Source organism: Stegostoma tigrinum, chromosome 18 (genome assembly GCF_030684315.1).
Source record: "Stegostoma tigrinum isolate sSteTig4 chromosome 18, sSteTig4.hap1, whole genome shotgun sequence".
In the NCBI taxonomy this organism is placed as follows: domain Eukaryota; kingdom Metazoa; phylum Chordata; class Chondrichthyes; order Orectolobiformes; family Stegostomatidae; genus Stegostoma; species Stegostoma tigrinum.
The window spans coordinates 48,858,060-48,883,181 of NC_081371.1; the positions used below are offsets into that span (position 1 = coordinate 48,858,060).

The following is a 25,122-nucleotide window of genomic DNA, read 5'->3' on the forward strand; positions in this document are numbered from 1 at the left end:
AATTTATTTACGGTACAAGTGAACTGTATTTGCTAAAAACGATGCTTACTTCTAATTTACAAAACCAACATTTAACTCGGTGCAAAAGCAAAATACTGTGAATGTTGGACATTTGTAGTACAGTAAAAATCAAAAGCATTGGAAATGTTGGTCTCACTCTATCGAAGGAAACAGGGTCAGCGTTTCAGATCAAGATGAACTTTGATCAGTTCTGTAATGGCAACTCATGATTTTACAACAACTGATGTTTTAATTTTTAATCTATTTTTCTTAATTAACCTGTTCAGAGGTATTATTACACACTTCTGGACCTGAAAGGACCTGAACCTGGGCCTCCCAGTCCAAGGTAGGGACGATACATAGGAGCATTGATATGCAGAGAGATCTGGGTGTGCAGGTCAACAAATCACCGAAGGTGGCAGCACAGGTTCCTAAGGTAGTAAAAGGGCCTATGGCATGCGTGCCTTCATTGGAAGGGGCAATGAGTATAAGGATAGGCAAACTATGCTGCAGCTTTATAAAACTTTAGTTAGAACAGACTTGGAATCATGCATACAGTTCTGGTCACCACACTACCAGAAGGATGTGGATGCTTTGGAGAGGATACAGAAAAGGTTTACCAGGATGTTGCCTGGTAAGGGGAATTTTAGCTATAAAGTAAGTTTAGATAGACTGGGTTTGTTTTCACTGGAACGCAGAAGGTTGAGGAGTGACCTGATCGAAGCTTCTAAGATTCTGAATGGCATGGATAGAGTGGAAAGCATGAGACTTTTTCCCAGGGTGGATGAGTCAATTAGAGGGGACACAGGTTCAAGGTGAGGGGGGTGGAAGTTTAAAAGAGATGTGCGAGGCAAGTATTTCAACCAAAGGGCGGTGAGTGCCTGGAATGCGCTGCTAGAAATGGTGGTGGAAGCAGACATGATAGCGGCATTCAAGCAGCACCTGGACGAATACACAAGTAGAAACAGAATAGAAGGATACATATTCTGTCAGTGAAGCCAGTTTTAACATGGAAGGGAAAAATTTTTCAGCACAGGCTTGAAGGGCGTGTTCCTCTGCTGTATTGTTCTTTGTTCTTGATACCACTGTGCCACAAGAGGGCCCCCATTTGCTACACACACAAACCTCAGTTTCAATTAAAATACAGTAACAATAAAAGGATTATTCAGAATAACCAACAACGCAAAGCACAGTTTTAGAACAAGATAATGAACTTAAATCAAGGAATAATTTACATTTGGATACCTTTGATATTCCTTATACAGCAATCCCTGTTGATGACGAATCACTGCAAATTTGCGTTTGTGATCTTCAGCGGCCTCTTGCAGTTTTTTTCCTTCTTTTTCTTTATTTGAGATTTCCTAAATAACCAAACAAAAAGAATCTGCTGGAAACAGCTTTGCTAGTGAAAGGATGGGAGGAAACGTGAGCTCGGACCAATGTTCTTGCAAAAAGGGTAAATAGGCTGGTCAACAGGACTTTAAACTAGCAAGTGGGGATGGAAGGGAAGGGTAAGGTTTCCCCCAGAGGGGAACAAAGTAGCTGGTTAACATCGACAGGGATGTATTCAACTGCGTGGAAAAATATGAAAAAAAATGACAGGAAAGGGGAACTCAGGAGAGGTTATTAAGGTCTCCAGCACAGACACAAATAGGACAGAATGTTTGGAATGAGTTAGGAATCAAACTTCAAGCACACTGGATAAACAAATGACAATGAGAAATAGGGACGATTAATACAGGATGTTTCCACTGGTAAGAGGGGCTAGGACACGAGGGCACAGCCTTTGAGTAAAGGGAAGACCTTTTAGAAGAGAGATGAGGAGAAACTTCTTCAGCCAGAGAGCGATGAATCTATGGAATTCATCTGCCACAGAAGGCTGTGTAGACCTGGTCACTGAGTATATTTAAGATCGAGATAGATAGGTTCTTTATTGTCAAGGGGATCAAGGGTTACAGGGAGAAAGTGGGAGAATGAGGTTGAGAAACTTATCAGCCATGATTGAATGGCAGGGTAGACTCGAGGGCTGAATGGCCTAATTTCAGCTCCTATGTCTTATGGTCTTACTCTTATTTTAAAAATGTATGTACTTGAAGTACTGCAGTAGGCAAATTCATAGTGGCAGATTTACACAGTGCCACAATTACAACTTCTAAAAGACATTTGGATAAGTACATGAATAGGAAACATTTGGAGGGATATGGGCCAGGGCAGGCAGGTGGGGCTAGATTAGTTTGGGATTATGTTTAGCATGAACTGTTTGGATTGAAGGGTCTGTTTATGTGCTGCATTATGTCTACATTTCTATCAGAGGACGGCACTAGCATCAAATAGGTTTTTGACTTAACTAAGCAGTTTTGAGTACCTGAAAACAATAAAAAGGAGCTGACCTGTTAATCTTATCACTCAACTAGTTTACAACAGCAGAATTAGTAAGGGGCAGCCAAGCAAGAATGGGTCTTGGGAAATAGCATTACTGTACTGGACTAATGGGACAGTTCTATTAAAGACTGAATGGAATTCTGCTGTGTTGTTTCATAACATTATGACGAATAAAAGAAAGAGAGAGGTTAGAAGTGGCACTGCGTGCAGTGTGGCCATCTGGGACAAAGAAAATTTGCAAAAGGCCACTGGAAAAAGATGAGAATGAGAATCAAGCTAAATCTCTCATACACCTTTTCACGCTGAACCATAGAGATTTATTGACAAAAGCCAAGGACAGAGCCTTTCTCACCTGTTATGATGCCAATAAATTAATGAGTCACTTACTAGTACTTTTTAAAATTCATTCAAGGGATGTGGGTATCACTGGAATTTATTGCCTACCCCAAATTGCTTTGCAGGCAGTTAATAGTCAACCACTTTGCTGTGGTCTGGAGTCACATGTAGGCCAGACTAGAGAAAGATGGCAGATTTCCTTCCCTAACGTATATTAATGAACCAGGTGGCTTTTCACAACAATTGATTGTAGTTACATGATTACCATCAGATTAGCTTTTTTAATGACAGATTTTTATCAAATTAAAATTTCACCATCAGCTAATCCCCTTAGTTAAGAGGCTAGTAACAAGGCACATAATTTAAAGTTAAGGGGGGGGCGTTGAGAGGGGATTTGAGGAAAAGTGTTTTCACACAGACAGTGAATCTGCAATGCACTGCCTGGAAAGGTAGAAGAGGTAGGAAACAACAAAACCTTTATAAAAAAAGTACATGGTGAATACATGAAATGTCATATCATTCAAGGCAATGGGCCAAGTGCTGGAATGTGGGATTAGTGTAGATAGGTCAGCATAGACCTGACGGGCAGAGAGATCTCTTCTGTTCTTTGTGATTCTATAAACAGAATAAATGTTAGAATATAGTATCAACAAGTAAATTCAATGGGATATATTTGCATACCTGTAGAAGTTGCACCAAATATTCATTCAGTGTATTGATGATGTCAATGCTAGATGGTACTATTCCTTCTGGCAGAGCAAGAGGTTGGAACACAACACTGCATCCTCCAGATTGACGTAATAAAGTTAGCTCACTTTCCAGATTTGTAATCTACCAAAAAAAAGAGAAAGACATCTATCTAAAGGGCTGAGTAGATTTGTTTTGGAACTTCACTGATGGGGTTTCAGCAGCACTAGCAAATCCAGCATTCATTTTTCCATCCCCCAATGTCCTGCAGAAAATTGTGTAAGCCACCTTCTTGAAAGGTTGCAATCCGTGTGATGAAGATCTGCACACAGTGCTGTTGGATAGGGAATTCCAGGATTTTGACCCTGCAGTGATGAAAGAATAGCTGAGACGTATATGAAACTTAGAAGGAAACATGAAACTAATGGTCCTTTCATGCATCTGCTGTCCCATTCTTCTTTTATAAAATATTTAGTCTTTGGATTTAGATAAGACCAGCATTAAGTACTGATGCCCAGTTGCTCCTGACAAAGTGTTGATGAGACACCTGCTTGATCAGCTATTTCAGGGGGCAATTAAAACTCAAAACCACAGTCTTGAGAGCCTGTACACTCATATAAGACAGTTAGGGGATGGATAATGGGATTTCTGTCTTTCAAGGTTGAAAATTTGAGGAAATTGACTAAAAAAAAAACTTTTCTTCACCTGATACACAAGACTGTTATTTGATGATGCCAACTTGCTTAAATTAGCATTGAATTTAATTGGAATGCCAATTTGGGCACAGAGGAATTTCATGCGAAATTATGAACGTAACTGCACATGCTATTTTGACCCTACATGATCCAATTTGCAGAATCCAATGTCACTGTCATTTGGAATTCAGCCATAATGTCACAGTGAATTTACATTTTGTATCTCCACATCCCCCCCACCAACCCTGTGACCCTTAAGAGTTATTTCACATTAATTCTTTGATTCTGTTGTGAATGGCAGGTAAAGGTAACGACACCATAGTCTTAACAGATGTCTCACTGGAGGGAGATTACGGGTAGTGGTTTAACTTGCAGGTTGCTATATCACAGGCAAGGGAAGAAATTGAGAAGGAGAGTTCTTGTTGGTATCCTCAGCTGGTGTGGGAATTGATCAAATGGTGTTGACATCACGCTGCATCGCAAACCAGCATCCAGGTAATTGTGCTAACCAATGGCAGGACACAGTAGTTAAGCACCTCACCAAGACAGATTTTAAGTGAACAAACCCTTTCAATAGCTTTTGCTAGCTGGTTGCCAGCTATGCCAGCCTCTTTGCGAGCCTCTTTCAGCTCCTGTCGGAGTTCGTCATTTCTCCCCATAAGCTGGTCTAACTGTGCTTTCAGGTGAACATCACTGTTGAATTTATCTGTGGTATTCTTTCTCTCAATTGCCTGAAACAAGATTTGGTGTAGCTCGATTAGTAGGTCAGCGCATGTTGCATTTTAAATCAGATTCACAAGTCAAAGTCACTTTGTCACATATGTAATAGAAAGAATTCACTCAGGAATGGCTCTGTGAACTAATGCATAACATTTATCAATGGTTAGTAATATCAGGTTTCCATTGTTGCCCATCTGTCAAATATTACCCACTGAATACTCTGTAAACACAGTTCTGCTGCAAACTGCAAGGGCTCAGGTTTCACAGAATGTACAAATGTTGGCTATGTTTGCCCATTTTTTTTACATGAACATTCGAGTTTCCAAATCTTTCTTTTATGTTATCTGTGAAAAGATTTTTCTGATACCCATGGATATAGTTTTTGGAATAGCTTACAGCTATGGAATAGCTTAAAGCTTACAACTTTGACAAAGGGCAATCACGCATGTTAAAAAGCTTAAAAAGAACTGCAGATGCTGGAAATCAGAAAAATAAAAAATGGAAATTGCTAATAAAAAGTGTTAACATTTCACGTCCGATAAGATTACGACTATAGGATATTCCTGGGAGATTGTCCAGTGAAGTTGTAAAGGTGGAATTGAGAAATAAGAAAAGGAAGATCACCTTGTTGGGATCGTGTTATAGCCCCCGCCCAGTAGTCATGGGAAATTGAGAAGCAAATATATAAGCCCTCCAATATCTCTAAAAATAACAGATTTGTAATGGTAGGGGATTTTAACTTTCCAGACATAGATTGGGACTGTCATATTGTTAAGGGCTTGGATGGGGAAAAATTTGTTGAGTGTGAGCAAGAAAACTTTCTTATTAAACGTGTGGACGTACCAACTAGACAAGGAGCAATACTTCTGTTGGGAAATAAGGCACGGCAAGTGACCAAGGTGTCAGTAGGGGGGCATTTTGGGGGAAGTGATCATAATTCTTTTCGTTTTAAAGTAGTTATGGAAAAGGTAGAACTGATCAAATTGGAATAAAGCCAATTTGTATGGTATCAGGCAGGAACTTTGAAAAGCTGATTGGAGGAGGCTATTTGCAGGTAAAGGCATAGTTGGGAAGTGAGAGGCCTTTAAAAATGAGATAAAGAGAATTTAGAGATAGTATGGTTCCGTCACTGTGCAAGACAAGGCTGGTAGGTGCAGGGAATGTTGGTTAACTAGAAAAGTTGAGGCTCTGGTCAAGAAAAAGAAAGAAACATATATAAGGTATAGACAGCTGGGGTCAAGTGAATCCCTAGGGGACTATGAAGGAAATCAGTAGGGCACAAAGGGGATATAAGAAAGCTTTGACAACTGGAGTTAAGGAAAATCCAAAGAAATTCTTAAAGTACATTAAGGGTAGAAGAGTAACTAGAGAAAGAATAGGACCCCTTAAAGATCAACGTGGCCATTTATGTGTGAAACCGCAGGATAGGTAAGATACTAAATGAATATTTCACTTTAGCATTACTGTGGAGTAGGACATGAAAGCGAGGGTACTTGAGGAAATAGTGATCTCTTGAAAAAAGTTCATATCACAGGAGAAGTGGTGCTGGAGGTCTTAAAATATAAAAAGGTAGATAAGTTTCTGGGACCTGATCAGGAGTTTCCCAGAATTTTGTGGGAAGCTAGGGAAGAGATTGCTGGGCCTCTAGCTGAGATATCTGTATCGTTGAGAGCAATGGGTGAGGTGCTGAAAGACTGGAGGTTGGGTAATGTGGTGACATATTTATGAAAGGCTGTATGGAAAAGGCAGTGAACTATAGACTGGTGAGCATTATGCCAGTGATGGGTGAGTTGTTGGAGAGATTCTGAGAGACAGGATTTACATGCATTGGGAAAGGCAAGGACTGGTTAGGGATAGTTAACACAACTTTGTGCTTGGGAAATTGTATCTCTTGAACTTGGTTCAATATTTTGAAGAGGTGACAAAGACGACTGATGAAGGCAGAACAGTACTTGTTCTCTTTACAGACTTCAGCAAAGTGTTTGACAAAGTTCCAATTGCAGAGTTCACAGTGTCACAAATAGGGAGTGAAATATAGAGAGGAATCACAAATAGATGGAGAAAAACAGATAGAATGTGCAAGACTGAAAGAGATCATGATTTTTAAGTATGAGTCTCAGCACAATGTCAAAAAAAAATGAAAGCTGTGTCAGACAGCCAAGCGGAATTAGGATCATATTTAAGCTGTGTGTGACAATGTTGTCACTTTAACAATGTTGTTTTGTCCTGTGTTTTTTTTGAAGAAAGGTTGTAAACTCAGAGACAAAGTGTCTACTAGAGCTGGCCAAGTCAATAATTTAAGAGGCCTTTAGGTTTTTTTTAAAGCAGATGTAACAATGGAAGGGGAGTGGCTAATTTTCCCAGATCAGACTTTCTAGTTTTTTTAAGCTGTAGCAGTGAGTAGCTGTTTGGGTGCCAGAAGAGTTGGAATTTCAGTAAATGATTCCTAATTGTAACTTGTTCTGAAATCTCTCAATGTTGAATTGCACGTAAGAATCTGTGTTTGAATTCACCCTTTTGCCTATGGGTGTTGCTAGGAACAATTAATTAGTACTAAATACTGTATCTATTATTCGGTTAAGTTTTCCAAATGTTGTTATAGTAGATTCCTCTTTCTTTTGTTTGTATTTTAATTATAGGGTTTAAATAAATTATCCTTTGCTTAATGCCAAGTGGTTTGACCAGTTGCATCACATCTGGAACATGCACTTCACACCTACCTTTAAACTAAGAAAAAGTCAGGCTCTAGCCTACCTTCTGAAAATATTTTGAGTGGGTCTGGTCTAGTCCATAACATGTGACTGAGGAATGTGAACTGCCAGTGAATAATGTCATGAAAGATGCAAAAGGAACTAAGTGGAGTTGAAATGCCCATCAACCATGAGTAAATGGTGGAGTGGACTCGGTGGGCTGAATGGCCTTACTTCAACTCCTATGTCTTATGGTCTTATGGTCTGAGGAGTATGCACTTCTCTTGCTGTAGCTATTTACACATGTTTTTTGATTGAAAATGCTCATTTATTTCACAGAACAGCACAGATGTAAATAAAAAACCAATCCTTGGCTCTCAGTATTATGGGGCAAAAGCTGCTATAATGGAAGAAATGGTCCTTCAAGAGTCAGCACATAAAGTGTCAGAATGTTTTACTGGATTAGTGCACCAATCAATGTATTATTTTTGCTATTATTTTCAGGGATGTAGACCATCATTAGCTAGACCAGTATTTATTACGCATCCCTAATTGCTATTGAGAAGGTGGTGGTGAGACACTATCTTGAACTGTTGCAGTCCATGTAGTGTGGTACACTCACTGTGTGGTAAGGAAGGGAGTTTCAGAATCTTGACCCAGGGACACTGAAGGAATGACAATATCATTCCAAGTTAGAAATTAGAACAAAAAAAAGTTACTTACTGTAACTAGTTTCTCCAGACTTTCTATCTTAAGAATTTCTTCCCCACCTTTTGAAATGGTTTCCACTTGCGTACTCTTTATGGCTTGTAAAATGTCTTTCATACCACTTTCAAATTGTTTATTCTCTTCTACCAGTTTTTTTACTGTAACCAACCGATATTACTCACATGAGTAAAGGAACTACAGTTGTCAAATTTAATTCATTGAAAAGAAATCATATTAATCATGCATTTTTACAAAAGCATAAAAGTAACTCAAGTATATCACAACACATTTAGCACTTTTAATAAAATGTAACATCCCAAGGTGCTTTACAGGCATGACAAAATATGACATTAAACCACCGTGGAACTTTCTGGTCAGATGGCCAAACTCTTAAAAGCAGGAGGATGATGTAGACAGGCAGAGAAATAGGAAGGAAATTCTGGAGATTGGGGCGAGACAACCAAAGGCACTAGCACCAAAGCTGCAGCAATTACAAAAACCGAAATAACTGCAGATGCTGTAAATCAGGCACAAAAACAAAAAGGTGCTGGAGAAGCTCGGCAGGTCTGGCTGCATCTATGAAGGAAAAAACATAGTTAACATTTCGTGTTCCTCAGAACATAGCAGCAATTATACCTGGTAATGCAGGTGAGGACGTATTCAGAGGAACACAGATACCTGAGGTTGCAGGGTTGGAGCAGGTTACAAAAGTACAGATGCGCAATGCCAAGGAAAGGTTTTAAAAAAAAGAGAGAATTTTTACATCCAGACATTTTTTGATCAGGAACCAATCAATAGCAGTGATAGAGAAACAGACTAGGTATGAATTAAAACATGAACTGCAGAATCCTGAATGATCTGAGTTTTGGGAAAGTACAATATTGGAGTCTAAACAGAAGTGCATCGAAAGAGCCATAATCGAGAGATACAAATAATGAAGGTATTGGTGAGGGCTTCAGCCAGCTCGGAGATCAACCCTGGTTTAATAAGGATTGCAGGACAGCATGCCAATAGCAGTACCAGACCTGCATGAAAATGAGGAGTCAACTTGGTGTAACTAGTCCTGCTGAAGGGTCCTGACTTGAAATGTTGACTTTCCTGCTCCTCTCATGTTGCCTGACCTGCTGTGCTCCTCCAGCTCCACACTGTATTGATTCTGACTCCAGCATCTGCAGTTCTTGCTTTCTCATAGTCGTGTTTGAATTGGTTTCATTCAAATCAGAGGATTTGAGACTGAAATTGGTTATTCCCTAAAGACATGTTTGGTGCAAGATTGCTATACTATTAAACACACTAATTAAGGATTCATTATTGGCTAAACTGTTGGTTGTATACAGGTTATACAAAACAATTTTAAAGTTTTATTTTGAAAAAAGCTTACATTTGGCATTTAGTTGAGCGACTTCAGTCCTCGTTTCTTCCAATTCTTTTTCCTTTACTTCCAGTTCTCTTGAAATATATTCATTCTGAAAAATGTTGCAAACATAATTCATCAACAGAGAATTACTGACATACTTATCATGTCTCTTTAGAACCACAGGATCATGCAATGTTTAAAGCACAAATGCCATTTAGCCCATCACTCCTGTCAACTTTCTGCAAGAGCAATTCAGACGGTCTCAACTCTACTCGCTATTTCCCCACAAAGTCAAAAGTGACTTGACACCAGGTTATAGTCCAACAGGTTTATTTGAAATAACAAGCTTTTGGAGCATAGCCCCTTCATCAGGTGAAGTGAGAGAGAAGCACACAGAACACAGACAGACCAAAAGATCATACAAATGGTGAGTGGACTGTTGAATAATAATAATCACTACCTGCAGTATTAGGCGGTGAGAGAGAAGTGTCAACAGCTGAATAACAAACAAACAGATGATCCAGAATCCGATTAATTGAGACAGAGAAATAATTACAAAAATATTAAAAATACTGTGGTGCTGGAGCCAAAACAGATGACTGGAATAACATGGTAGGTATAAGAGTTGCATGCCGAGGGTCTGTATAATTAAGGTAGAGAGATCGTAACAATTTATCTAGGTGATGGTATCAAAACAGGACAGTAAGGAAGATTTTACAGATACGGAACAGTGTGGTGGGGTCACCTGTATGCACGACATGAACCCAAGATCACGGCTGAGGTCAGCTTCATAGGTACGAAACTCAGCTATCAGTCTCTGCTTGGCGATTCTGCGTTATTGTATATCTCGAAGGCTGCCTTGGAGGATGCTTACCCGAATATCGGAGGCTGAATGCCCTTGATCGCTGAAGTATTCCCTGAATGGGAGGGAACACATCTATCGAGTGATTGTTGTGCAGTGTCTTGCAGAGGTTGCCACGGCAGGATCACGTGGTGTTGCATTGAAGGCTGGGCAGTTTGCTGTGAACGATGGCCTGTTTAAGGCTGGGCAGTTGTTTGTGGAGGCACAAGGATGGACTTGGTGAGATGCTCGTCATCATTAATGACATGAAGGCTGCAAAGAACATGGCGCAGTCTCTCTGCTCTGGGGAAATACTGGACAACAAAGGGTACGCTATCAATTGTATCCTGCGCCTGTCTTCTGAGGAGGTTGTTGCAGTTTTTCACTGTGGCACATCGGAAATGGCAATTGCATGCATGCACACCACGAACAAGAAACTGGAGAAACTTGGCATCACCACCAGCAGTAACCAAGCCTCCCCTGGTACCACGGTTGAAACTGGTATCACCAGGGAAATTTGTCATCAACTTGTCTGACCATACTCTTCAACTGGACGAAATCGAAGTTCTCATCCAAGGGCTCAATTTCTGCCCCACTACCAAAATCGACCCCATTGGTCTGGTGGCAGACACAGAAGAATTCATCAGGCCAATGGGGCTCTGGGAATTCTTTCACAAACCCCAAGATGTCAGCAGTGAACCCAATGAGACAACCAGTGAACCAGAGTAGTCGACAAGAGAGATCCACAGTGTAGTGACAACAGAAGAAAGGTTGATGTGAACCCCTCTAGAAAGCTGCTGTCCTATGCTCAACATGTATGCTCAAGCCATCAAGAGATGCATTAACGCTAGATTAATCAGCTATGCTCACAAGATAGCACACAACGCAACCCATCCATGCTCTCAAGACGAATCAGAACACTGTCATCAAATCAGCAGACAAAGGAGGAGCCACTGTCATACAGAATAGAATGCACTACTGCAAAGAAACATACTGACAACTGAACAACCGGGAACACTACAGACCAAATCCGACCAAAGAATATACCTGTCAACTGAACAGACTGGTCAAAACCTTTGATCCAGGTCTTCAAAGTATTCCATACACTCTCATCCCATGTACTTCCCACGTAGGAGATTTCTACTGCCTTCCAAAGATACATAAAGCCAACATACCTGGGTATCCCATCGTATCAAGCAATGGGACCCTGTGTGAGAAGCTCTCCGGCTATGTTGAGGGCATATTGAAACCCACTCTACAAAGAATCCCAGCTTCTGTTGTGACACTGCAGACTTCTCACCAGAAATTCAGCACCCAGGGCCATTCCTCATCAGAATGGACATTTCTGCACTCTGCACCAGCACTCCCCTTGAGAATGGCAATGCTCCAACAACCTCAGTATTCAATACCATCAACTGCCAATTTCCGGACGCCATCCTACAACTCATCATCGTCACCTTTGACAACCAGTTCTTTATCTAGACACACCGAGCAGCCATGGGAACCAAACTTGCTCCCCAATATGTCAACATTCTCATGCATAAGTTTGAGCAAGATTTGTTCTCTGGGCAGGACTTCCAACCAACACTATACACCAGATACATCGATGACCTCTTTTTCCTTTGGATTCATGGCGAGGAATCACTGAAATGACTATATAGCAATATCAACAAGTTTCATTCTACCATCACACTTCCCATGGACAACTCTTCCGAATCAGTATCATTCTTGGACACATGAATCTCCATCAAGGATGGACACTTCAGTAACTCACTCTCCTGCAAGTGCATGGATAACGTCACAATGCCGTTCTTCTGTAGCTTCTACCCTAAACAAGTTAAAGAAGCCATCACCGATGGAAAAGCTCTGTGCATTCACAGGATCTACTTAGATCAGGAGAAACATGATGGATACCTAAAGATTTTGAAGGATGCCCTCATAAGAATGGAATATGATGCTCAACTCATCAATCACAAGATCCGACACGCCATAGCGAAAAACCACAATGACGTTCTCAGAAGGCAGGCACAGAATACGAACTGTAGAATACCTTTAGTTGTCCAGTATTTCCCTGGAGCAGAAAGTCTATGCTATGTTCTTCACAGACTTCACCATATCATCAATGATGATGAGCATCTTGCCAAGGCTATCCCTACACCACCACTTCTTGCCTTTAAACAACCACCAAACTTCAAATAGACTATCATTTGCAGCAAACTAGCCAGCCTTCAGGACAACATCAGCCACAACACACCACAACCCCACGGCAATAGCTGCAAGACATTCCAGATCATCGACATGGAGACTACCATCACACGTGGGAGCATCAGCCACCAAGTGCACAACAGATACTTATGTGACTCAGCCAATGTTGTCTATCTCATACGCTGCAGGCAAGGATGCCCCAAGGCATAGTATATTGGCAAGGCCATGCTGGCTCTCTGACAATGGCTGAATGGACACTCTGCAACGATTGCCAGACAGACATGTTCCCTCCCAGTCAGGGAACACTTCAGCAATCAAGAGCATTCAGCCTCTGATCTTCATGAAAGCATCCTCCAAGGCAGCCTTTGAGACACTCAACAACGGAGAATCACCAAGTGGAAGCTGATAGCTGAGGTTGAAACCCATGAAAACGGCCTCAACCGTGATCTTGGGTTCATGTCGTGCTACATGTAACCCCACCACACTGTTCTGTGTCTGTGAAATCTTCCTCACTGTCCTGTTTTGTCACCATCACCTGGATAAATTAAGATCGCTCTACCTTAATTAGTTTGTACAGTTTTGGATTACTTACAACTTTGGTTAGGCACTTGGCATGCGACTCTTATACCTACCATGTTATTTCAGTTATTTGTGTTGTCTCCAGCACCACCTTACTTTTAGTTTTTTGTAATTATTTCTCTGTCTCATTTATTTGGATTGTAGGTCATTCCTTTGATTGTTATTCAGCTGTTGCCACGTTTCTCACAACATTTAACACGTTGGATCACCTGCAGGTGGCCATCATTATTATTATTCAATGCTCCACTCACTATTTGTATGATCTTTTGGTCTTTCTGCCCTTGATCTCTCTGCCCCTGAATTCTGTGTTCTGTGTGCAAATTTTTGTTTTTGTTACAGCTCATATCTGCTTTAGGCTGCCAGAGCATTCCATCCAGAAAGATCCCTTTGTTTGTTGTTTACTGTCTTGCTGGGTGCAAATTGACTCTTATGACTCTATGAGTCATTTAGCATGAAAGCGGACCCTTTCATGCAACCAGATCATGCCAATCATAATCACAAACTAAATAGTCACACCTGCCTGCTCCTGGGCCTATATCCCTGCTAACCTTTCCTACTCATGTCCTTATCTAAATGGCTTTTAAACATTCTAATTGCACCCACATCCATCATTTCCTCAGGAAGTTCATCCCACGTGAACCACCCTCCATGCAAAAAAAATTGCCCATGTCTTTTTAAAGCCTATCCTCTCACCTTAAAAATGCGCCTTCTAATCTTGAAATCCCCATTGTAGGGAAAAGACAACTACCGTTAATTCTATCTATACCCTTCATTATTTTATAAACTTCCGCATGGTTGCCTCTCAACCCCATTTTAAAAAATATATATTAATGTGATTTGGGTGTCACTGCTGGGCCAACATTTATTGTCCATGCCTAGTTGCTTGAGAAGGTGGCGATGAGTTGCATTCTTCAACCACTTGGTGCAGGTGCACCATACTGTTGTTAGGAAGAAGTTCCCAGTTTTTGACATAGAAATACTCAAGAAATGGCAATATATTTCCATGTTACGATGGCATGCGTCTGGAGGGGAACTTGCCGGTAGCAATGTTGCCAAGTATCTGCTGTCTTTGTCCTTCAAGATGATTATGGTCATGGGTTTAGAAGGTGCTGTCTAAGAAAGATGAAGAATTTCTGAAGTACATTACGAAGATGGAACACGTTGCTGTGACAGAGTGTCAGTGTTGGAGCAGGGTGTGACTGTGGTAACAACTGTGGTGGCTGCTTTGTCCTGGATCTGAACTTGTGCAGATAAATGGTGAGCATTCCATCACACTCTTGACTTCTACCTCACAAACAAGGGGCAGATTTGAGAGAGTTGGGAAGTGAGTTATTCACTGCAGGACTCTGACCCTCTGATTTGATCTTACAGCAGTATTTATGTTATTATTCCAGTTCAGTTCCTAGTCAATGGTAACCCCACAATGTTGATAGTGTGGAATTCACATATGGTAAAGCCATTGAATGTCAAGGCACAATACCTGATTCGCTCTTATTGAAGATAGTGGTTACCTGGTACTTCTGTGGCATGAATATTACTCATCATTTCTTTGCCCCATCCTGAATATTGTCTAGATCTTGCTGCATTTAAACATAAACTGTTTCAGCATCTGCCAAGTTGTGAATGGTCCTGAGCATTATGTAATAATCAGCAAATGTCCCTACTCCTACCTGACGACAGAAGGAAGACCATTGATGAAACTGACAAAGAGCTTCTGCAAGATGTCCCGGAGCCAAGATAACTGATCGCCAATAACCACAACCATCTTCCTTTGTGCTACACAAGACTCCAAACAGTGAGTTTCCTCGGATTCCCAATGACTTCAGTTTCGTTAGGCCTCCTTGATGTTACACTCCATCAAATATTATGTTGATGTCAATAGCAGTCATTCTCACTTCACCTCTGGAATTCAGCTTATCTATCCATATTTGAACAGAGGCTGTAATGATGTCAGGCAGTGAATGGCTCTGGCAAAAACCAAACTGAGCATCACTGGGCATTGCTAACCAACTGCTGCTTGATGGCACTGCTGATGACTCCAACCATCACTTCACTGACAACCTAGAAGAGACCAATGGGGCAATAGCTGGCTGGTTTAGATTTGTCCTGTTTTTATGCATAGGACATATCTGGGAAAAATTCCACAATTTTCCTTTGCAGGATCAGTCCCTTCAGCCACTTAAATATACCATATGGAGTGAAATGATTTGGTTGAAAATTGGCATCTGGATCCACCACTCAGCACTCCCACTGAAAACTGCTGCAAATGCTTTAGACTTATCTCTTGCACTGATGTGTTGGGCTCCATCATCATTTAGGATTGACAGCGCTGTGGAACCTCTCTTGCAGTGAACTTATCCACCATGATTCATGACTGGATATGGCAGGACCACAGAGTTTCGATCTGATCCTTTTGTGGTGGAATCGCCTTACCCAATCAGTTGCTGCTAACACTGTTTGGCACACAAGTAATCCTGTAACTTTATCAGAGTGACACCTTGTTTTTAGGAATGCAGTGTACTGATCCTGGTATGCTCTCCTACATTTGTCATTGAACCAGCCTGATCCCCTGGATTGATGGTAATGGTAGAGTGCAGAATATGCTGAGCCGAGGCATGATAAATAGTTTTGAGTACAGCTCTGCTGCTGCTGATTGCCCACAGTACATGACTCATGCCCGTTTTTCGATTCTGGATCTGATCGAACATTATATAGCATTGTAATCTAATTTTAATTGACACATCTGCGTCAGTTTGGATCAAAAATTCTTGGAAATGGGAGATGGAGGGGTGGTACAGGACAGAGGATCCTGATGAATCTGCTGCCATCCAACACAGTTACTCCAGGGGGCGAGCAATTAATCCAGTCGGAACTGATCATTCACAAAAATGTAACTTCCTATGTCTCTTTTACCAGTTGGGAGGTTTTGCACTGGCAGAAGCACAACATATTATTTTCTTGTTTAGTTTCTCTGGCGCATTTAAATCTTTTTATCATGATTTCACATTAATATCTCAGTAGAAGCACCCAAACCTCATTTACACATTGACCGTGGTCCAGATTTAATGGGGTGATAGGGATCTCATTTGCCCGAGCCCGTGCTTTCTCCTTTCAGGAAGTCTCACCAAATTAAATCTCAATCAGGTGGCCAGTGGTGGGCCTTCACCAGGATCAAGGACCCTGGGGGTAAAAGCATTAAGAGTTGCTAACCATTTAGAAGCTGACAGCTACTCATTGCTTGGCAGTGTCACAAGGGAGGTGGTAACGTTTGCCAGTAGCATAGTCATCCAAGGTCAAAGATACCAGGAATGCAGGTACAGGTGGATCATAGCAGGAGGGGTATCATTGGATTGGAGAGGGTGCTCCAAGTTTGCTCTCACCCATCCAATTGCTGTGCATTACAAAAGACATCAAATGCCTTTGAACTAGGGATCCTATCATTCTGCCACTGCATCGCGCATCCTCCCAATAGCAGTAGTGGAATAAGGCACTTAAGCAAGGAATTAATCAATTGGCAGTGAGGGAGTCGGGTTGCCACATGTGGTTAATTTTCCCTACATTAAACACTGCCCTTTTTTTTGTAAAATGGGAAAGGTTCCCTGGGTCTGCTCTCATGGTGTAAATTTGTTAACAGAACTCTCTTACTGAGTGCAACCCAATAAAGCACCCACTTAAACATTTTGCATGTCTTTGGTTTTATCAGTCTTGTAAAGATAATTTGTACGACCTGCATTATTTGCCTGTTGAGCTTGGCAAGTTCGAATTCTGCATTCTGGTATGCTCCTTCTTTGTTCAGTAGCTCCCCTCGTATCTGACGGTTCTACAGAGGTGCATTGAGTCAGTTAGAATACACAAAGAGATTTAATCAATGTTTCAATGTTAGATTCAGCTTTTTCACTTGGGAGTCTTTATATTCTGCTCAAAAAAACTTCTCATACTCATACACCAGGGCAGGCCCACTTTCAAGAAGGCCTGGTTTATCAAAGTCATGTGAATCCCATTGTAATCCCATGCTGCACGGAATTTACAGCAGTGGATTAAGGAATTAATTACATTGCAGGCAAATATGAAGCGTAAGCAATACATACCGCTTGGAAAATAACACAGAATACTATTAAGAAGCAAAGGCATGTCATGGTATATACTGGTATTTACATTTTTTTTAAACAGTAGTGTACAGAGAAAACCTTCTAGAGGTCTAGAATTGTAAAGTGGTTTAGTTGCATTGATATTATCGTCAAAGCATGGTTAGTACTTTGTGTAGTTTGGTGTCTATATTATGGAAACAATATACAGACACTGAAAAAAAAATGCAAAAGTTGTTTATAACAGTGATACTAGAATTGAGAGATTACACTCAGCATGAAAGATTGAATGGACTAGAACTTCTTTTTCTAGAAAAGAGAAGCCGGTGATACCACCAAATAGAGGTACTTAAAATTATGATGGACAGATAAATTGAAAATATTTTCCACTTGTGGAGAAGACCAGAACTAGAAGCCATACATACGGCTCAATTCCAGCCTTGGGTGACTGTGCAGAGTTCGCATGTTCTCCCCGTGTCTGCGTGGGTGACCTCCGGGTTTTCCAGTTTCCTCCCACAGTCCAAAGATGTGCAGATTAGGTGGATTGGCTAAGCTAAATTGCACATGGTGTTGAGGCTGGGAAGTGCAGAAACTGGGCAGGGGGTGGGTCTGGGTCGGATGCTCTTCAGAGGGTCTGGACTTGAGGGGCCGAATGGCTTGTGTCCACACAGTAGGGATTCTATGTTACAAGGCAGCCACTGATAAATCTAATACGGAGTTCTCTACAAGATCGTTCATCCAGAATTCAGAATACAGAACTTGCCACCACAAGGCACAGTACTGTGGCTCAGTGGTTAGCACGGCTGACTCTCAGAATCAGCAACTCAGGTTCGATTCCACCCTTGGGCAACTTCCCTGGGGAATCTGCACATTCCTGTCCTGTCTGTGTGGGTTTCCTCCACGTGCTCTACTTTCCTCCCACCGTACAGAAGTGTGCAGGTTAAGGGGATTGGCCATGTTAAATTGCCAATAAATGGCCAGGGATTTGTAGGTTAAGTGAGTTAGCCATGGAAAATGCTGGGTTACAGGAACATGGGTGGGATGCTCTTTGGAGGATTGGTGTGTAATTGATGCGCCAAGTGGCCTGCTTCCACACTGTAGGGATTCGATGATCTCAACAGTATGGTGAAATAAGGTGCAGTTGAAGTGAATAGTTTGAGAAGCACACAAGGGAGAAAGTAACTGAAGAACATACTGATAGGGCAAGCTTAGGAGGGTGATAAACCAAAGAACTGAGAAATGCCTTCTCAATTAATGGCCTTTTGTAACTTCTGCGTCATTTGCCTGCACATACGCTAAATCAGTCAGATGGAAATTGGAGGCAATTCATTATCAGTAACTTAATTACTCCAGCTATAACAGCATGCCTAGCACACTGTCTTTCAAAGTCAAGAATAATGTGCAAACACATGTTCTACAGTATTATTATAGGATGCTAAAGCTGATTAAGTTCAAATATTTGTTCTATATTAGCAGATTTCTAACCTGTGATTTAAGACTTGATAGTTCTAGCCTTAACTGCTCTAGGAGATCATCTAATGGGTCAACATTCTTGATAAAGTTCTTGGCTGGTTCTTCAGAATCAGTCACATGCACTGGCTGATCATTTCTAGTCGTGGGGATATCTGCTTGCTCAAGTGACACTGCTACAGCATTCTCAGTAAGCTCTGATATCTTTGTCAAAGTAGGTGGTAATGGTCCCGGCCTGGCTGGAGTTTCTAGTCGTTCAGACAGTTTGGTTTTTAACTCATCAACAGGCTTTTTCTTTTCAAAATGTTCTTTTCTAGCCTGATGGGGAACAATCCGACTTTCTGTCTGGGAAGTCACCAATTCTTCCCAATGCAAAGAGCTCCTCTGAGAACTTCCTGACTGCCCTACAGACCTGTGAAGAATCTCTGAAATCTGGCTGGACATTTTCCTTAGCGCAAGATCTTTATAGTAATCAATGTCAGCAGAGCCTTGCCTTCCTTTGACGTAATAAAAATCATTTCTACTGTTATCCTGTATAAAAACAGAGCACATGCAATTCTAAATTATATGACATGTTCCTCTCAACACTCTGGTCATTTCTTAGCAACATCTTTAAGCTTGAAACTAATATAACTTTTGATACAGTCAGAAAAGTAGATACAAAGGTATTTTAAATGAACCAAAATCATGACTTGCTTCTTATCTTTTGCTTGGAACTACAACTATGAATAAAAATACAGGAAAACACCTTACTCAATGTTAAAAAAAGTCTGTATCCAGACTGTAATTTATTATGGATCAACATCCTTGATAAATCCACTGGATCCAGTCACAATAGCTAATTAAAAACCAGCTTTTTAAGAGACATTATTTAAAGCTTACACACAATGAGCAAGGTCACTGACTCTGTCTCCTTCAGAAATTATCTTCCTGCGGCTTCTTGCGATTGGGAATTTAAACAAATACTGACACCATAGGATTGCACGCACACCTGCATACAGCAACTAGATGTAGTATCTCCCCTTCAGAATAGTATTAGAACCTGGAGATTTTCTACACCACAACTCTCAGTCCACATTGACCAGCTTTCTCTGTATTATTCTTTTTTATAAAGATAACTTCCTCAAATGATTTTATAACAGCAAGCATGTTTGTTGGGTGTTGGCAAGTCATTTTATCTTCTCATCAATTTTCTCTCCATTTAGACACTTCCACACCAGAGTTTTTCCAGAACTTTGTGTTTTTATCGGTTTCTTTTTCCTCCCTGTAGATCATGGTTTCAGCAGTATGGGGAATCTATACAGGCAAAATTATGTGGCAAAGGACAGATTCTGTGATCTTTTCAAATTTATTGCCATTTATGTTTGCCAGATAGTAAATTCTATTCACTCCTGCTAAGACAGAATCAGTATAGTGGACTTGGCATTTCAGGCTACAGTGTAAATTTCAGTCATACAGAATCTATATGTTAACACAATCATGTCAAAACTTGTAACATAATCTAAACTTATTTTTCCATGATTTTGATTTTGATAAATTTGACAAAATTTCAGTTCAAAGCATACATGATTACCTTATGGTTTAATTCAAAGTTGAATGAGCTTGACAGTTCTGTCTCTTTGCTAGTACTTATCCTCTCATTAAACGAATCCACCAATCCCAGATCCTCAGCTGAAATTCCTAGGTACAGCATAATACAGCACAGATTGACATCTTGCAGATTTAATCGTCAATCAAATTGAATGCTACAAAAAGAATTCCATATTCTAAACTCACGTTCACGAACCCTATTTTGCACATGATGTAGTATTTCAATTATACTTAAGAATATTCATTCATAAGGGCAAACAGAGCTGATTTATTACGTGCACTGTGACCTGAGTTCAAATCTGGATGCAGCCTATTTTTTCCTGGTCAGGTTAGTGCTGAGCTTTGGAAAGTCTCATTAGCTCTGGTTACCATGATTTATAATCTACATGTTTGTGGCTCATTATGTGTGAACTGATGAAAAAAAATGGGGCAAATGGCCTTCACTCATTCTAAACTTTTATGAGTGCTTTATCTAACTGCAGAGGCTTTCAATATTCATTTGAATAGCTGGGAAAAGTAAGTGGGTCTTGTTTGACATCTCAGTTGTCAAGGACGCAACTGCTAACAATGCAGCATTCAAGGCTGGGTATTCCCATGTTGTGGAGACTCAGTCTTTGGGACAAAATGGAGTTCTTAGATTGCAATTCCCAGATTTAATGGTAGCAATTAGGAAACAGCTAGGAAGCACATTGTTAGCCCTTAGAGCACATTGTTTTGTCTTTCGCGCCCAGACCTTCTAAGCTGTGCTACCTGAAAGCTCAAAGCATGGAGATGGTGGCATTGGCATGTAAAGGGCCACTGCATCATTGGTAAAACGCCAATGCTCCTGCAAAGGTCAAATGTAATTGGATTCATAATCAGCTCAATTGGCTGTCACTTATTTCAAATAGGCCTTCAAAGATCTTGATCACCTTGGGGAATCTTGCAGTATTTAGAGGAGCAATTTACCAAGAAGGGAGAGTTTCATGAGCTTCTTTTCTTTATACTGGCACTTAAAATGAACACCAGCTTGCCCCAATGTAATTAAATAAAGCAATGCACACGCATGCACTGGTGACAGGAAGCACACTGATTTTGTTTAGTTCCACATTTTCAAATTATATGAGCCAATTCCCTATTTGATGGAGATGCTTGTCCTGTATACACTGGTGAATCACAAACTAGGCGATAAGCTTACCTCCCACACCTGCTCGCATGCCTTTATCTTGAGCCATCCTACGAATTTGCCTCTTTAACACCAATCTTTCTTCCTCCAAGCGTTCAATCTGAATTAATAAATATTGCACTTTTAAGTGGAATGGTCTTGTATATTAATGTGACAAATCAATAGCAAAGCAAACAAAATGATTCACCAACCTCTTTTAGCAGGACCTGGTTCTCAGCTTGAAACTGCTGCTGTTTCAAGTACTTGGTTTTCCTAAACTCACTTAGATCGATTATTTCATTTGTGTCGAGGCCTAAACACAAATTATTTTTCATTAAAGCAAGAAAAAAACTGATTCTTTATAACTCCAACAGCGGAGTTCAGGAAATTAGGAGCAAAATATCACCAACCTCATTATATCAGTTATTGTGCTAAGTACAGTTGCCTGTAACAATTTTTTTAAAATTCAAGGACACATAATGGTTATTTGCAATCCATTTTCAGGGTCATGTACGGGAAAAGTGACATCATCTGATACCGAGCAGGTTTCCCAACCTTTCACAAGTAGGATCATCCAGTTAAATGGAAAGGAACCTCAGGAAAAACAGCTGAAAGATGTTTAAATCTACTAGATTTCTTGTAACATTGTTCATGGTCTATCACGTGATACAGAGACAATGGTGAAATGGGACTGTAAGCAGCAACCATAGCATTCCTCAGCATGTGTACTTGCAGAATAAAAACCAAAAGAATTGCAGATGCTGGAAAGCAAAAACAAAAACAGAAATTGCTGGAAAAGCTCAGCAGTTTTGAGGAACAGTCACTGGATCTAAAACATTAACTCCGATTTCTCTCCACAGATGCTGCCAGACCTGCTGAGCTTTTCCAGCAACTTCTGGTTTTGTTTATGTCTACTTATGGGCTTGGCATTGCACTCGGTTATGAAGGCATTTTCAAACTTACATACTGACATTTAAACCTGACCAAATATTATAGCATCGTGAAAGTAAAATGTATGGCTATAAAATGCAATAAATTTAGGTAGTTCCAATTATTTGCACATTCCTCACAGCTTCTGAACACTGAAATGCTCTAAGATCACATTTGTCACAATTGCAATTTTTCATTTAAAATGTTTAATAGTAGTTTATTAATAGTTTTATATATATATAAAAAAAGTCAGATGAACTATTTTTTCCATACCAGCCTTGCAAACCATTTTCTAGAGATAACAATCATGACTTTATTAGAATTTGCATTAACTGACTACAGAAAAAATCAAAGCTAAAAAACTGAACCTTGTTATAATACTGCACAAGGAAGTGTGAATTTGGGCTTAGTGTAAGAAAATTCAATTTCAAAAACATTACATGGCCATCTATTGCACTTTTCCCTTATACTCTACTCCAAAGATAGCAAAAGTGGCTGTGCACCCAGAAAGCAGATCCACTGAACACAATACGGGCTGGGACTATGGGAAGACCAAACATCCCATGAGGAGCTGCACACTCATGACAAAGTGCAATACTGGGGCTGATTACAGTGGAGTGATCACACTGAAACCTAGAAAAACTATTTACTTAAGTTCATTGTATTTGGAACCGTTTCAAGTTTAATGTAGAAAGCCACTGTACTTTGTAAAGTGTAAAAAAAAGTCATCAAGTATACTCTGTCATCAAACATTGCTGAGGATCTTAAGATGTACCTAAGCGTTGCCTGAAATTTTCATTTTCATCCAAAAGATCATTTATCTTCATTTCAAGCTTGTTTATCTCCTTTGTCATTGCTTCTATTTGATGATCACGTATCTTGATATGGTTCTTGCATTCCTTAATCTCTGCAACAGCATTTTCCAATCCATAAATACCCTAGTGCAGGATAGAATCAGCATAAGCAACTATTTTCTGTTATACCAGAATGATATTAGGCATGACATATTTCATGTTATGATAAGTACAACTGAATCATGCATCAGTTTCAGGAGAAGAAGTCTGTTATTTTACAACTTCTGATGACACCAAATTAAAGGCATGCATAATTCTAAAGCTGGTATGCTGGTTCCAAAGATCCTGCCTTCAGTTTCAGATATATTCTAGGCTTGCAAAAACACAAGATAGATAATATTCTGGTCATCCTGCTTTTTTAAGTGATATTGATTAAGGATTAAAAATTTGGCCAGGACACCGGAGAGTGACAGAAGTGCTCTTGTGTTTGAAAGGCACTGCTCAACGATCTTTAGGGAATTGCTGAATGCATTTTGCACATGCTGCACACTGCTGACAAGCAACAGTAGTGGAGGGAACGGGTGCTTGTGAATGTGGTGCCAATTAAGTCAGCTGCTTTGTCTTGGATAGTATAAAGCTTCTCAAAAATTGTTGGAGCTGCACCCATCCAGGGCAAACGGGGAGTATTCCATCACACTCCTGAATTGTGCCTTGGAGATGGTGGCTTTAGGGAATCAGGAAGAGGGTTACTCTCAGTATTCCTAGCTTCTGACCTGCTCCTGTAGCCACTGTATTTATGTTACAGCCGAGTTGAATTGCTGGTGAATGTTAACTCCCAGCATTCTGATAGTTGAGGTTTCAGTAATGATAACACTATTGACTGTCAAGGGGTGGTGGTTAGATTGCCTCACATTTGGAGCTGGCATTTGTTCAGTAAGAATGTAACTTGCCACTTTTCAGCCTAAACCTGGAAATTGTCCAGATCTCGTAGAATCTGGACAAAAACCTGCTTCAGTATCTAAAGAGTCGTAAATGGTGCTGAACACTGAAATCATTGAAGAACATCACTATTTCTGATCCGATGATGGAGAGAAGGTCATTGATGAAACAGCTGAAGACGGTTGGGCCCAGGATACTACCCTGAAGAGCTTCTACAGACATGTCAAGAGCTGAGATGACTGAACTCCAATAAACATCATCATTGTCCTTTGTATAAGGTTTGACTCCAACCAGCAGAGGGTTTGCCCTCAATACCCACTGATTACAGTTTTGACAGGGCTCCTTGTAGCCACACTTCATTAAATGAAGCACTGATATCAAAAGTAGTCCATTTCACCTCACCTCTGGAATTTAGCTCCTTTGTTCATGTTTGAACCAAGGGGATGAGGTCAGGAGCTGAGTGGCACTGGCAGAATCCAAACTGGCTGTCACTGAGCAGCTTATTGCTTGGCAGGTACTGCTTGACAGCACTGTTGAAGACACTTTCCATCATTTTATTGATGGTAATTGGCCAGGTTAGATTGGTTCTTTGCGTGCACAGGGCCTACCTTGGCAATTTTCCACATTGCCATGTAGATGCTCAGGTAGCTTGGCTTGGAGTGTGGCAAGCCCTGAAGCACAAGTCTTCAGTACTGTTGCCAGAATGTTGTCAGGACTCATAGCCTTTGCAGTATTCTGTGCCTCCAACCGTTTCTTCATATCACATGGAGTGAATCAAAATGGCCAAAGCCTGAGAAGTTGAAGATCTGTGGAAGAGGCCAAGATGAATCATCCATTCAGCAATTCTGGCTGAAGATTATTGTGAATGCTTCAGTTTTTTCTTTTGCACTGATATGCTGGGCTCTTCCATCATTGAGGATGGGGATATTTGTGGAGCCTTCTCCTCCAGTAAGTTGTTTAATTTATCCAC

The 25,122-nt window shown here is 40.5% G+C and overlaps 1 protein-coding gene across 4 annotated transcripts in view; it reads right to left on the reverse strand.

The window, feature by feature from the left end:
- The window catches only part of cep290 (centrosomal protein 290), a 139,926-nt gene that overhangs the window by 82,453 nt on the left and 32,351 nt on the right, over positions 1-25,122 (reverse strand). For all 4 annotated transcript variants that reach the window (XM_048548846.2, XM_048548847.2, XM_048548849.2 and 1 more), the window contains exons 14-23: positions 23,195-23,357; positions 21,702-21,802; positions 21,523-21,610; positions 20,329-20,435; positions 16,928-17,020; positions 9,600-9,684; positions 8,234-8,376; positions 4,667-4,831; positions 3,400-3,549; positions 1,246-1,361 (exon numbers count right to left, since the gene is read on the reverse strand). In XM_048548846.2, coding sequence (XP_048404803.1) covers positions 1,246-1,361; positions 3,400-3,549; positions 4,667-4,831; positions 8,234-8,376; positions 9,600-9,684; positions 16,928-17,020; positions 20,329-20,435; positions 21,523-21,610; positions 21,702-21,802; positions 23,195-23,357 — 1,211 coding nt within the window. The remainder of the gene's footprint in view (positions 1-1,245; positions 1,362-3,399; positions 3,550-4,666; positions 4,832-8,233; positions 8,377-9,599; positions 9,685-16,927; positions 17,021-20,328; positions 20,436-21,522; positions 21,611-21,701; positions 21,803-23,194; positions 23,358-25,122) is intronic.